We start from the raw sequence: 15,350 nt of genomic DNA on the forward strand, positions 1-15,350 counted from the left end.
TGTAATTCTGAAGCTAATAGAATAAATTTAGCTAAGTGTGAATGTGCTCCCTAGTCTGTCCTAGGAATTTACAGGGAAAGTATTAAAGACAATGGACGCAAGGAGAAAAGCCAAAAGTTTTGGCTTGGCAGTCTTTTTGATTCACTTCTGGGAATGGGTTAAATTAGAATATTCCATACTACCATAGAAGTCATTCTCCCATATATACACAGGCAGTAGGTCAGGGCTAATCTAGCAAATCAGATTGAGACTTAACAGGGATCCATATAATTTCCTACCATATAGCATGAATTAACAAGAGACCAACCAAATTTAACCCACAAAAGCAGTAACTGATATAGCCAAACAAGTTAGAAGGTGGAAACCAGAACATGTGAACATTCAATTGCATCCTGAAATGTCCCCTTTGAAATTCAAATACAGCTATGGATTTTGATTCATACAAAGTAAAGCAAGCAAATTCTGAATTTTATGTCTCAATCCCCAAAGTGGAATCTGACATGGCTAAGTTGGAATCTCATTGGTACAGTATTTAATAAGATTTTGAGAAATTCACCATACTGGCATGGTTTTTTTGTTTCAGGACAAGTTTCCTACAAAAAGTTCTATGAAAGAGCCAACTCTCAGAATGTAGCTTTCTGATAGTCTGTGACAAAAATGTAATTTTGGTCCCTTATTTGTTTTTCCCAATCTGGTTGGCTAAACTTGTATGCCAAGATAGTGTTTTTTTTTTCCTGGAAGCCAAAGTAAAGATAATTTCTGTACATATGATCATTTGAAGATGCCTTCACTTTGCAAGAGATAATATATTCATACATTCAAGCTTCTTGACAAAACTTATTTTTTACTGCTTTATGTTCCAAGACCAAATCAACATATGTTAAAACATATATAACAATTAAAAAGTATGTCTAAAAAAATGTCATAAAACTAAATCAACCAAAAATGTGAATAAGGCATTAGCCTATTCAGCATGTAAGTGATGTACATGTAAGTATTTTTAGAAAGTCAAAGCAGGTGACCTTGATTGACCTTAACGAAACTAAAAAGGATTGGACCTGGTCAATACTTGGATGGAGGACCACCAAAAATTCCAGGGCTGTAAACTACCGTGGGAAGTAGAAGTATCCCAGAAAAAAGCGATGGGAAGCCACTTCCATAACGTAAGAAGGAAAACTGCATGGTCCCGCAGGAGTACCTTAGGTCAAATGAAAGGTCTGTTATGCACATGAAATTCCATATAAATCCTACCTGGGCTAGATGTCTTTAAGCTTAAGAAAAGGGTGGGAAAATACCTATCAAATTAGAAGGAAGACATAATTGCTGTCTAAGTAAGAGCTGAATACAGAGTCTGCAATTCTCCAGAAAGTAGGTTTGGAAAAACCAACCTATCTAGCTAATAATTATTACAGAATAAAGACTATTATCTATTCAAGCAGAACATTTTTTCATGTAATTTACTTCCAATTAAATGCATGGAAAATTGCAGCATAATGATTAACCATTAGGCTATTTCTTTTTGCATCATTTACTAAGGATTGTTCAGGACACATAAAATATTGTATAATACAACTTTCATACACACATACACAGACACACACACAACATGATTTAGAGGCCACCAAGTCCAAATGACCCTGGGTGATGTAGACTTTAAAATGCTCATATACTTCTGCACTCAATGAAATTAGAATTCTTTAAATGCCGTAAATCAGACATCTAGACTGAAGTGGTCAAAGCATACAAAAGCTTTTAAAAGGCATTTTATTACACTATTCATTTATGGAAAAACCTATAATACAACTTTTAACCAACAGGATGTTTATTTCCTTAAAAAACGGACAATCCAATTGTAATGTGCATACTTCCAATCCATTGGACAAGTGGCAGAATCTTGGACAGCTTTCTCCCAAGAGATGCCAGAATGTAATAGATTTTATAAAATGTTAAGAGGACATTTTTCAGAATGGCAACTCTAAAGTCCAGTACTGTTATACTGAGCTTTTAAGATGCAGTAGACTTTAAATAATGTTATTTAATACAAAGCATTCAGCACAATAGCCAAGAACCTAACCCATATTTTCTGCACTTCTCTGTTTAGTCTATGAAGATGCCATCAAAACAAGGACTATTGTAAGCTGAGCTTAGTTTTCCAAAAAGCATTTCATATCTGAAAGCATTCTTCCTGTAAAAAATGTGTATACTTCTTCTTTTTAAAAACTACATGGGAAATAACAACATTAACACGTTAGATTTCAGGCAGCCATTATCAATCAATCGTTTCCCTTTGTTCTTCTAGTAACTCCAATACAGACCTCAAGATCAAGATACATTTGCTATCGTACCTTTGTGTTGTACTTTCACTGTGTTTATTGATGCTTCTTGGGTAATACCAGGCAAGTCTCTAATATATCCAGCAATTCTTTTCCTCATTCTTACTTACTTACTCATTCTCACAGCATTATGCGCAAGATCGGATCGGTGTTTGTTTTTAGTACATATTTCTAATTTATTTAAACATTACTTTGTTTATAGAGGCTGTCTAGTGTCCTTCCTCACTTGTGGAACTGCAGATGTTTGAGTGGAGGGAATGAATCAGATTATTAATACACTTCTCTGTAAAACATCAAAAATGATTTCTACGTTTAAGCACAAGATTTTCTTATGTCCATAAGGTAATTCACTGCCTGGTTCACTTATAGAATGAATGTGTAAAAGAGAACAATTCCATCACATGCAAGGCTGCCTTTACTACACTTATAGTCATTATATTTTAAACTACTGTATATTTACTATCCCTACCTTCTCACTCTAGGATGATGCTTGCTCTCAAAATTCTTGTTACAAATTCTTATTAAATTGACTGACTTTCCATTTTGGCTAAAGAAAATACAATCTCATTACTTCAACAGAGAAAAAAACCCAAAAAATCAGTATTAATGTGTCTCTAAATAAATATTAAAAAAGGAAACCATGTTCTATGCATAGAACAATTCTTACTATGGTTCAGATAATTTTATATGCCTGTATCACCAATATTTAGTATTTATTTATTTATTTATTATTCAAATTTAATTACCGCCCATCTGCCCCAAAAGAGGACCAGACTAAAACAAGCTGGATTAATAAGCTAAAGCACTTTTTGCAAACATGCCCGTTATTTAATTCATTCAGATCCATGTCTGCCCAAACATGCCATTAAACTGGATTCCTTACAGTTATTTGATCTGAGGTCTTGATCTGCAGTTTCCAAGGAGATCAAAACATTCTTTCTTGGTTAGTGCAGATATTCTTCACAGATATTTAGAGAGAAGGTAGCAATGTAAGCTGAACAATATTTTCCCAAACTTTACCTAATGATAGTATAAATCATCTCAAAATTCTGCTGCCAAACTCTGCTGCATGATTTCTCTTTAAACGTCAAAACTCAAGAGTTTGTTGCCATTGGCATCCAGTAGATGCCACAATGACATCACATGCTCCATGATGTCTCCATATGAAGGATGCATATTATATGGTTTATGCAAATTACATGCTTACATAATCTGTGTGATGACATGATGACACAAATTATCTCTCTCGTTTCCCCCCTTGTGGACACCATGATTATTACAGGTGACAGCTGTTCTTGACACTTCAAAGCAATGAGTCTGTTATATGAAAAATGTGTTTTGTAACGAATGCCCTCAACTTTAGATTATCATTAAATTGTGCAGGCACAGTAAGGTTAACCATTGCTATCCTTCAAGCAACTCTTCCTACTTCCTAGCAGTTTGTATCTCATTAATAAGAGGTCAATAAAAATGGATGCCAATGTTTCATGAATCCAGTATTCTTCAGTTACAGTGAAAATACTGAGGAATGTATGTTTGCCTTGTTAAGTGTCATTTGTGTAGGAGATAATGCACCATACAGGTAAAGTAGGAAATATCTATCAGCAATAGATAAAATGGACTAATTCTAATTCCACCTCCAAGAAATAAGTTGTACAAAAGCAATATAGTCTTGCACTCTAGCTACAAATCAAAACACAACACAGGTACAGTATTTCCTGTTGAAGCCATTTGGTGGCCTGCTAGAACCACATAATGGAGCAGAGTTTAACACAGCGGAGGAAGCTGTGCAAAGAAAATTATCTTAGATAGCTTCAATGAGCATGTCAGAGAAACACACGTTATTGATCTTACACACTCAATCCTCCCAAGCATAAAGAATCACACGCTTAGGCAGAGTAGGCTAAGAAGTAAAAAGAATATCTTACTGACTTTATTGTTGTTATATCCATCTTCGGTGGAAAAGATGAAGTTTCTTTCTTCATTTGTTCTTTCTAAACTTAATTCACCCTAAACTCTCAGCCCTAATTGCTGCCAAGAACTGCATGGAAGAAAGGGGCAGAATTCTTCATCAAGGCCCAAGCACATGGCCCTGATGAACGGAGAGCAGAGCAGCATGCTAGCTTCTCCCTGGGTGGAAGAAGGAGGGAGGGAGGGAGAGAGGAACAAACAACTTCCTCAGAGTTGCATTGTGGGACAAATTCAATTTACATGCTAATGCACATGCTAATGAGGCATGCTAGATTTGCCAGGACTTCCAACACCTGTATCAGCTGATTCATTATTAGACCAATGAATGGAAATCCCAGGCTTCAGGTCTGGCTTATAACTTAAATTCCACAGTGATTATTCCTGGAAAATCTGTAAAGAGATGGTAAAGATAGGTCAGAGCTAGAGTGAATCTCTGATCTCCATTCAGTATGAAATGCTGTTACTTAATTTAACCCAATGCTGTCTTATTCATAACACATATCCTGTGCATTTTGTTGTCATCTGAGCAGTACTTTTCTGTGTGCTGGATAATAGTTACTGAAATTCTGTGGTGTTTGCGCACATATTTTTACATGATGTATAAGCATTGGCATTTCATAGTATTTAAAGAACGTCCCTGAAAATCTTGGAAATGTTTCCCCGAGACTTCCAAAGAGTCTTACATATATGACTGCAGAATAATCAGATTAACTTTACTTAAATTTAATTAACTGTAAATGTAATGAATTTACAGGCTCAAATTATCCTACTTCAGACATATTATGCAATGACCTAACTCTCTGGAGAAGTCTATAATGCTGGGAAAGATGGAACAAAAGAGAAGAAGAGGATGGCCTACAGCAAGGTGGGTAGACCCAGCTACAGTGGTTATGGAGGCACCATTGGAAGTTGGGAGCAGATCCTCTTGGAGAAAGTCTATGTATGCGCTCACTAAGGGTCAACACCAACTTGAATGGCATGTAATCAATCAATCAGATGTAATTAACTCAAATGTAATGCTTGTCTCACAGTTTTCTGGGTTGCATACTCAAAAGTCAAGGGAAAATATTACATATCCCCGCTTTACAATTATTGTGATAATTGATCAACGACCCAAAGAAAGTGGATTCCTTTTTGAAATCTCAATCTGCAATCTTCACATGCTTCAGCAGGAAAAAAAGTATAAATCCATACCTCCAGAAACTTCATGCCTGTTTATGTGCAATATAAAAATTAATATACTCCATTTTTAAGCAATGCGTTGGAAGGATATTTTTGTATAAATATCTTAATTTTAATTTTATCTATTAGTTAGCATAAATATAAAAAATATATACACTGAGAAGTAGAAACTGAAATTGATGAAAAGAAAAATCAGTGTGCTTTTCAACTGATACATATAAGGAAAAACAGTAATGAGCAAATGAACAGATAAACTGTAGATGTTGCTCACGGAAACCCTTTTTACACTGAATAAGCTGATACCACAAAAAGTTTATAGAAACCACAAAGTCTTTTAAGAGTGGACACATTTCTAATGTGCATTAGGATTCCTCTTATGACCCATCTGTTGAACATTTGAAACACCTGAAGCCAATAAATGTTCAGGTCAGTAGGGCAGGAAGAGACCCATTAACAGGCTTTTCCATATTAACCTACTGTGAAATCACATCTTCCAATTTCAAATTTTGTTATCTAACTAAATATTAAGAGAACAAAGCAAACCCATTTAATTGTTTATGACTGCAGCTCAGTCTACTTGAGAGCCAGTTTGGTGTAGTGGTTAAGGCACCAGGCTAGAAACCAGGAGACTGGGAGTTCTAGTCCTGCTTTAGGCACAAAGCCAGCTGGGTGTCCTTGGGCCAGTCAGTCTCTCTTAGCCCTAGGAAGGAGGCAATGGCAAACCACTTCTGAAAAACCTTGCCAAGGAAACTGCAGGGACTGGTCCAGGCAGTCAACAGGAGTCAACAATGACCCACACACAGCTCAGTCTATGACAATTCATATACAATTCTGATTTGACAGGCTCACCAGAGGATCAGAGTCAAGACACTTCCATGGTGCAGGGCATTATCTTGACTTCTGACCCCCCCAGTGGATATCCCCATTGGTAACCAGTTATCCCAGACAATGTTATACAAAAGTTCAACAATTCATTGATGACATATTTCCTTCCCAAATCACGCTATGATGGATATAAATACTTCACCCCTGTTTTTATTTCTTGCTTGGAAAATGGGTGACAGAAGTGATAGCACACCTTAAGAAGGTGAACGCCTCTTTCAGGCCTTACTTACTCAATGATTATGAGCTACATTCATCCTCACTGAGTCAACAAGGTTAGATACATGCAGTATTTTATAGTATGTTTGATCCATGCAGTATTTTATCAAAAGACTATCTAAAAAGGGAGCAAGCAAAAAATGAGGAAAAAAAATAGGTCCGTTTAAGTGGTTCATCTTCTGAATTCCCCAAAGATTCATTATTTATACTTTGGCATTTCTGTACTGTAATTGCACACACTGTATACTATAATACATGCTTTGCAATAAAACTGGTGCAAGAGGATCTTCATTTTGCTCTAGAACAGAAGTAACTAGACATCTAGTGGCTGTTTAAAGTAATTATTTAGCTTTCTTTTTTTCCTATTAGAGCTCTGTGGAGGTCCAGCTTTGAAAGGTGAAAGGTGATGTGGCATTTGCAGGGGTGTGCAAGTAACACTTATTGGGTACCTTTTAAAGCAGCTGTGTCTTTTCAAAGACCTGAGCGGCTGCCCACAGCAGCTGACATGCAGGTCCAAAAGATGCCTTTGCTTTAAAGTGATCCTGGCAGCTGGCAACTGTTATTTGCACACCCATGTTGGTCCAAATCAGATCCAGATCTCGGTGAAAGCTTGTTCGCTGCTATTAGTGTAGGGACAAATGCTCTTGGAGATGTTCCCACCTTACAGTTATACACATGTGCATTTGCAGTGATATCAACGATGTGGAAAAAGCAAATGTGCTTTTAGAAATTGCAAATACAAGAAACACAAATGGCTCAGCCATTTAACGGACACACATGTTCTCAATAGCTAGATTATGGGCATATTACAATGCATATAACAACCTTATACTGTATAAACAGAGCCTTGTGTACATACTTCGACATGAACCCTACAATAATTTAAGTCTAATACTAGTTTTAATGAACCTGATTGTTAATGTTATATTCCAAGAACTTCTTCCATAAAGTACTAATTGATGCTTCTAAAAGTTAACGTTTGTAGACAACTTTTACCTGCAAGGTCATGTTTAAGTAATTTACTGCTCTAAGAAACCAAATCCACACATTCTTAAGAATTCCTGAAGTCCAGCTTGTATTTTTAACCAATAAAAAAGATGTTGGTGCTTATATGACAAAATGTGCTAGTATATTACTTAATAAAAGTATATTTTTCAGGCGATCAAACACAACAGACAGGAAATGCATTTCATTTATTGTAGAAGGACATTCTAAAATGTCTAGATCAGAACTCTATGGCTATAATCCTAGAGATAATTATCTATTACTTAATCTCATTGAACTCAGTGGAACGTTTTGGTCAATATAGACAGAATTACATCATAAAAGTAGTTAAGTCTAATCATTATAACATTTTCATAATTTTCTTCAACATTTCTAATAAATATTGCCCCTCTTGACAGATACAAAGTCCATATCGCAACTTGGAAAAAACAACAACTACATCCTAGACTTGAGCTACTCCAATTCAGCATGTGCAATTTAATACATGAAGTAAGGATGTGCAAAATGTTCTATGCACTGAAGAGCCCATTTTTGGCAGTCTGTGCCCAGATCAAAACAAATGTTGGTTGAGGCACAAAGCCCAAACCAACTGGTCTGGACCGGACACAGGCAGAAATACATGTTCGATGGGAAACATGGAAGGAAGGAAGGACACCACTAGTGGATGGGGGTGGAGGTAAGTACATGTGTATAACTGTAAGATGTTCCCACCTTAGTTATACACATGTACATTTGCAGCAGTGTCAACAATGTGGAAAATACAGAATACTGAAATTCTGAACCACCGAGATCTGCTCAGAACAGTTTGGCTGTATTTCCAAGCCACAAGGTCTTCATTTCATACAGAAAACACATTTTCTATTCTGCACATTTTCATACTTTATACTTTAAGACGGTCCCAACAAAACTGTCAAAAAGTATCCCACTTTTTAATTCTGGCTTTTTTTATCCCATGGTGCTATATTTCAACTGATTTTATTATGGTCACTGACGATTTAGAATTTCTATAAAAATATGCACATTAGCCATTAGCCATAAAATATGAGCCATCTAAATTAAAATAATTTTAAATTTGAGTTTACAAGTTCCAATTAAGTGTTAAAATACGTTTGGATCACAATGTAAGTGAGCCCCTTAATCAAGTTTAAAAACAATCTTATTAATTTGCATTATCATGACTAATATTCTATCAGGTATAAGGGTCTATAAAAATATATGTAAAATATTAAAAGGAGTGATAAAAAGAGTAAAATATCATATATAAAATGTGTTATATAGACGACAAAGTTATTACAAGGGATACATTACTACATTTTTCCAATCATAATCTGACGTATCTTCATAGCAGCTGTGCAGAATCTGGCTACTTGCACCGTGACAGTTGGATATTCATCTATAAGTAACATCTGCATACAATCTATATCTTTCCATCTAGGGCATTTACTAATCAAAGGTAATATTAGTTTACTCCTGAGCTCTTTATAAAAAGGACAACGGAGAAGCACGTGGTCTGTAGTTTCTATCTCTCCATTGTTACAAGGGCACCGCCTTGCAGCTATTGGGATTTTTTTGTATCTGCCTTCCAAGACTGCAGAAGGGAGTACATGGCTTTGAGCTAGGGAGAAAGCTTTCCACTGGCTAGGAATTTCAAGTTGAGAAAGGTAGTTAGCAGTATTGACAATATATTTATTATGCTCTGAAGATAGGAAATGAGGGGCCTTCTGTAAGTCCATTTCTCTCTCTATATCCTTTATCCTTTGCTTCAGGGTCAATTTTGCCTGTTCGTAATCCATCCTAAGAATTGAATCTGTAGAAAATCCTAGCTTTGCGAGGCTAAATTCAATGTCCTTTAACCAAGAGGATTGGAAGTAATCTTGAAAAATGAGTGGTGCTAAACCTTGGGGATAACGCTTGAGTTTTAACCAAAGGTTCAGGGAGGCTAGATGCACTCTTGCCTCGACTTTTATCATGCCGACTTCCAATCGAAGTTGAGCGTTTGTCACACATTTGGGCATTTGGAGTACTGCTCTAATAAATTTGGACCGCACTCTTTCCAGAGGTGTAATGCTTGAAGTCGGAGCACCAACGCAGGACCCATAAAGGAGCTGGGCTAATGACTTCGCCTGGAAGAGCTTAAGAGCTGCTGGAATATAGTGCCCGCCTTTGCTTCGGAAAAACTTTAGAATGGCGTTGGCTGATTTGTGTCCAGAATCAGCTGCATACTCAAAGTGAGGTTTCCTAGATCCAGTGGCATGCACAACTACCCCTAGGTATTTGAAGCTCGTCACTTGCTCTATTCTGTGCCCATTTATATGCCAGGAGTGAAGTTTCAGCCTTTTAGCAAAGGTCATTATCTTTGTTTTCTGATAATTTATTTCTAACTGATTATTAATACAATATTGGGCCAAGGATGTCAAAGCTCTCTTGAGACCTATAGGAGTCCTAGAGAGTATGACCGCATCGTCTGCATACAGCAGCAGGGCAATATTTCGGTCCCCTAATTTAGGAGGATGAAAGTCTGGGTGACTTAGGCATCTTACCATATCATTAATGTAAAAGTTAAAAAGTAGGGGAGCCAAAATGCAACCCTGTTTCACCCCCTTTTGTACTTTAATCGGCTTGGACAGTGACCCAGATCTATTGCACCTGACCTTCAAGGCCATATCTGAGTGTAGGGCATGTATTAGGTAGAGAAGCCTGCTATCTATTGAGGCGGCTTCCAACTTCTCCCACAGCTTAGGCCTAGATATAGAATCAAAAGCTGCCTTTAAGTCTATGTAAGCAGCATACAATGATGTTATCTTGTTGGAACAATATTTTTCAATCAAGTGTTGAAGAATCAGACATTGTTCAATAGTTCCTCTGCCCTCTCTAAAGCCAGCCTGTTTGTCTGCTATAAGATTTCTCTGGTCCAGCCAGTCTTTGAGTTTTCCTTGCAAATGTCTAGCATATAACTTACTAATTATATTCAGTAGACTAATAGGTCGGTAATTGGCAGGATCATTTGTCTTCCCTTTTTTAAAAATCGGGACTGTAATAGCCAGGCCCCAATCCTCTGGGATTCTCCCCGAATTATCAATATAGGTAAAAAGTGATGCTAAAATTGGGGACCACCATTCAACATTATTCTTTAATACTTCCGCTGAAATAAAATCCATTCCCGGAGCCTTCCCTTTTCTAAGTTGTCCAATAAGAAATTTGATTTCAGCCACCGAGACTGGGGGCCACTCGGTTAGACCTTCATTCATTTGTGTCAACATCGCATTGTTAGGATCCTCATACATTTTCTGGAAATGGTATTCCCACACCTCTGGTGAAATGTGAGAGTCTAGAATAGTAGATGATCTGACAGTCTGATTGGATAATAGTTGCCAAAAAAGAGAGGCGTTCTTCAGTTTGGCAGCTTCAATAAGACGTTTCCACGTGGTTTTCATATCCTGCTTCTTCTTATCAGCCACTTTTTGCTAGCAAGGAGGTGTTCAAGAGATTTTGTATTTGCGTTGTTAATAGACTCTGTCTCGGATTTATATAAGTGATAAGCTGCAGTGAGGGCTTTCTTAGCTTCAACATATTCTTTGTCGAACCATGTCTTAGAGAAAATCACAACCCTTTTGCTGTCAGGGTTAGTAATGTGAGTCAATACCGGGTGTAATTTTTGTATTAAGTTTTTATACAAAATGGGTCTTGTGAGGTATTGGGAGACATAAACGATGATCGGATTGTTTGTAAATCATCCTCTGCCGATGTCTTCTTCACCCTTTGATCAAGTTGTAAGGTCCATCTGGCACGACAACTGACTTGTCCTGCTGGTACAATGACAGGGGTAAAATATTTCTCCTGCCGCAGCTGACTAGTAGGTATCTTCAAATGTAGACATAAAGGAAGATGGTCATTTTCTAGATGTGGAAACACCTTAAAGGACTCCACTGAATGTAATGAGTTAGTAGAGACTAGCATATAATCAATAGTACTTTTCCTAGTTCCAGCCATAAATGTATAGTCTCCTGGGTGATCGCTTTTCATGGAGCCATTTAGTATGTATAGATTAAACTTGTTTGCAAACTTGGCCAGACAAATCCCAGAATAATTAGATCTTTTATCTTTGAAGAGGCGTACAAGAGTGGCATCAGGTAAATTAGGAGCATGGGTTGGCAGGTACTGCTGAAATTTGGAGAACAGTGTTTGGTCATCAGGACCTAGCCTGGCGTTAAAATCCCCCCCAAGTGGTACCAAGGCACTAGGATATTCCAAAAGGAGGTTATCCATGTACTGCTCTAGATCTGATCACATTGCCTCTCTTTCAGCTCTTCTTTTTATTGGCGGGAAATACACATTAATAATTAATAAGGAAATATTTCCCAGATCCAAGAGTACAGCCATAGTTATTTGATTAAGTGGCTGAATGGATTTATGGCCTACTCTCAGAGCGATAGAAATAAGAATTCCCAGTCCACCTTTCATCCGCCCTGGCCCTCTGCCATCCCATGGTGCTACATCTCAATGGTCCAAGTTCTATGTCAACATCTGAATTTTTTCCCTTAAAAACGTGATCATCATGCTGTAATGAATAGTTAATAGAGCACACACAGTGACTTATATCTTCTTTTCATATTAATCTTAACTTTTAACTTGCTGGGTTAAAACAGGGCTATTTCATTCATGGGTTAAAAACAGGGCTATTCTTTATTTCTGACTGGATTCCAAAAAGATCTTTCAGAGCATGCAGGAGTATGAACGTAGCCCCTGTCTGCAACTCTTTGGAGCAGCTGGGTTTTTAAAGATGTGGCTGCTTTGAAGAGTTCAGACAAGTCCGGTACATTTGTACTTCAAAGCCCTGCACAGCCCTATAATATATCACTCCTCTGCAAATTAGATACCTTATTTATTAGTTTTTTCAACTGTTCCTGCAGCAATTTTGTAAAGTATTGTTTTCTGATAAGCATGATGGATCAGTTTAACAACCTTCCCATACCAGTTCCTTGATCACAGGTTTCATAGACAGAAAGACAGTATGGTATAAAGACTACAGCTATTATGGGAACTGACATAGTATCTAAGTCTACTCAAGCACAGCATTTTTCCTGAAGAAACATTAATACATTAGAAATCTAATCAACAAAACCCACAAATAAATAATATCTCAATGGCAGAGATATTTCAGAACAGAATCTCTATGCTTCTTGCTTACAATAATGTCCCTTAAAAGATTTCAGTAAAAATTTGTCCATGTTTAAAGCATGTTTAAAGTCTACGTACACATCAATAGCAAAATTGAGGTTCTGTGTCTTTAAAAAATATTGCATCTCTTCAGCGTAGGAGCCAAAGCCATTTTTTTACAAATAAGGCAAAAGTCTTTCAAAAATATTAATACTGCAAATATTGTTATTGTAAATAGGAATTAAAGCCTTAAAATACACCAATACAGTACTTGAGGATGAGTGATTACTTTTTGTGCATTGAAGACTATCTTCTCACTGGTATAAGACTAAAGAGTCCACTGCATGTCACTGAGCTCTGTGGGATCAGCGAGGCCTCCTTCAGCTTCCAAATAATTCATAAGAGCAGCCATGGGAGTGTCTTTTTCAAAATCTAATTGAGAAGTGCCACCTGGGGGAAAAAAGTAAATAAATGCCATTATTTTATGGTCCACAGAAAAATGTTTATGCAAAACAATACTCAACAATTCACTATTTATCCTGAAAGATTCCTTCCCCTTTTGGCATGCAAGGATACATTTCTACAGGTAGTCCTCGCTTAACAACCATTCATTTAGTGATGGTTTGGACTTACAACAGTGTTGAAAAAACCAACTTACAACCAGTTCTCACACTTATGACCAATGCAGCAACCCCGTGGTCCCATGATCGTGATTTGGGCGCTTGGCAACCGGTTCACATTTATGACCGCTGCAGTGTCCCATGGTCACCTGACTGCCATTTTCAACCTTCCTGGCTGGCTTCTGGCAAGCAAAATCAACGGGGAACCATCTGATTCGCCACTACAAAAAAGGTCGTAAAATCGGGTGGGATTTGCTTAAGGACCACTTTGCTTAGCAACTGAAATTCTGGTCCCAATTGTGGTTGTGAAGTGAGGACTACCTGTGCATCCTCATCATCACACTGTTCTGTTAAGGGCAAGCAATATTCTGCAAAGCAAAGAAAGGGAGTAAGAAATAATAAGCCAAAGAAATTAAAGAGACTTAGAGAGAGAAAAGGGAATATATCTAAAACAATTCCCACCAACACCATTCATTGTCTCCCCATATATTTCTGTCCTTACATATCATCCTTGCTTCCGTCATATCCATACGCTGCTTCATACATGCATTACCTTTTGTTCCATAAATGTCCCACTTCTCCCTTTGCGAGGATCTCAGCAACTCCATCCAACAACACCTTTTCTTAGTCTTCCTCTTCCTCTTGACCCATTCCCTCTTCCTTCATGTATTTGTTCTTCACTTCGATCTTCTTTCAGTATCTCTGCATGACCAAACCACCTCCATGCATCTCTTTCACACAGCTCACTATATTCAGTCTGCATTCATTCAGTACCCACTCATTCTTGACCATGTCTCCTGCTGTTTTATGTGTTTCTTAAGTACTCGCTTCCCCGGCATTTAGCTTACTTTTGTTTCTCCTGACATAGTCAACTCTTTCATTTAAACAAAGTGGAAAGAATCACACACAGCCATATTTACATAATTCGACACACACATTACCTATTACCTTTCTACCAGAATTCACATATCTTAATATTTCTATCCTGATACACAGACTGGTCAATTTACTGTAGTTTTTTTTCTCACATTTAAGTATAACTTGGCAGTCGTTTACTCCATTTTCCCTACCAGGCAGAACTCCCTGGGTCTTTAATACATTCATTTTCCATGCTTCTTATTGCATCATATGTTCTATTATTATTATTTGCTGCAAATAACTTGTTCCAGAGGGAAGCTCCTGCAGAAAACTGTCGCCTCTGAGTCCCCTCTTGCGGGGGGATTTTTAGCAAGTACATTCTGCAGCCACACCTTGGTGGGCAGATTCTGTCTGGTCTAAGTAGTGTTGCAGGTAACCAGATCACAAGCAAACCAGCACTTTGTCTTGCATCTTGTCATGCTGGCTGGGGAACTCTGGGAGTTGAAGTCCACACATCTTAAAGTTGCCATGCTTGAAAAAAAACACTGACTTAAAAGCTCTGCTTCTGCTATCGTTACAAGGTGAATGAAGAGAGGCACAAGTAAGTCTGATCGTTTTGGCTCTGAAATAATTTCTCAGTTCAGAGTTTCTTTTACTATTCTGTCAATCGGTCGGACTTTAGTCATATGTCATGCAGACGTTTTCTCTCAGGTGGACCTCGCAGCTGGACGCAGATTCAAAGTATTCCTTTCCCACCAGTATTTCTGAAGAAGCTATAAATTTTCAGGAAAGAAGTGAGGAAGAAGGAAACTTACTGAGAAGAGGCTCATTGTTAGAGAATGAAATCACATCTTGATTTTGCCCTGAAGTTTCTAAATCTTCTATCCCTGGAGGACTTAGTTCTGTAAGTTCTTTATTTGGCACCTGAAATGACATTAAAAAAAAAATCAGTGGAATCAGTATATATTGTTAGTGAAAAATGAGTCTAAGGCAATAACTCAGTTACAAATAAGAATACCTTTAATTGTCCACGTTGCCTACATGATCTTCATGCTAAGTGGGATTTCAAGGCCATAATTCAACAGAAGAATACACACTGTTTCACTGAAAACTACAGCACAAT

The 15,350-nt window shown here is 37.4% G+C and overlaps 1 protein-coding gene and 1 long non-coding RNA gene across 2 annotated transcripts in view; both read right to left on the bottom strand.

Moving 5' to 3' along the window:
* Positions 1 to 5,301: 5,301 nt before the first annotated feature.
* On the bottom strand, positions 5,302 to 9,104 carry LOC134500743 (uncharacterized). Its single transcript, XR_010068293.1, has 3 exons — positions 8,362 to 9,104; positions 6,598 to 8,286; positions 5,302 to 6,564 (listed from the first exon to the last, which is right to left on the bottom strand). It is a non-coding gene; the product is annotated as an uncharacterized LOC134500743 (long non-coding RNA).
* A 2,967-nt stretch (positions 9,105 to 12,071) lies between these two features.
* The window catches only part of BMAL2 (basic helix-loop-helix ARNT like 2), a 30,068-nt gene continuing 26,789 nt past the window's right edge, over positions 12,072 to 15,350 (bottom strand). The window contains exons 15-16 of the mRNA XM_063308119.1: positions 15,043 to 15,151; positions 12,072 to 13,199 (exon numbers count right to left, since the gene is read on the bottom strand). Coding sequence (XP_063164189.1) covers positions 13,078 to 13,199; positions 15,043 to 15,151 — 231 coding nt within the window. The 3' untranslated portion in view covers positions 12,072 to 13,077. The remainder of the gene's footprint in view (positions 13,200 to 15,042; positions 15,152 to 15,350) is intronic.

Source organism: Candoia aspera, chromosome 7, assembly GCF_035149785.1.
Source record: "Candoia aspera isolate rCanAsp1 chromosome 7, rCanAsp1.hap2, whole genome shotgun sequence".
Taxonomy (NCBI): Eukaryota; Metazoa; Chordata; class Lepidosauria; order Squamata; family Boidae; genus Candoia; species Candoia aspera.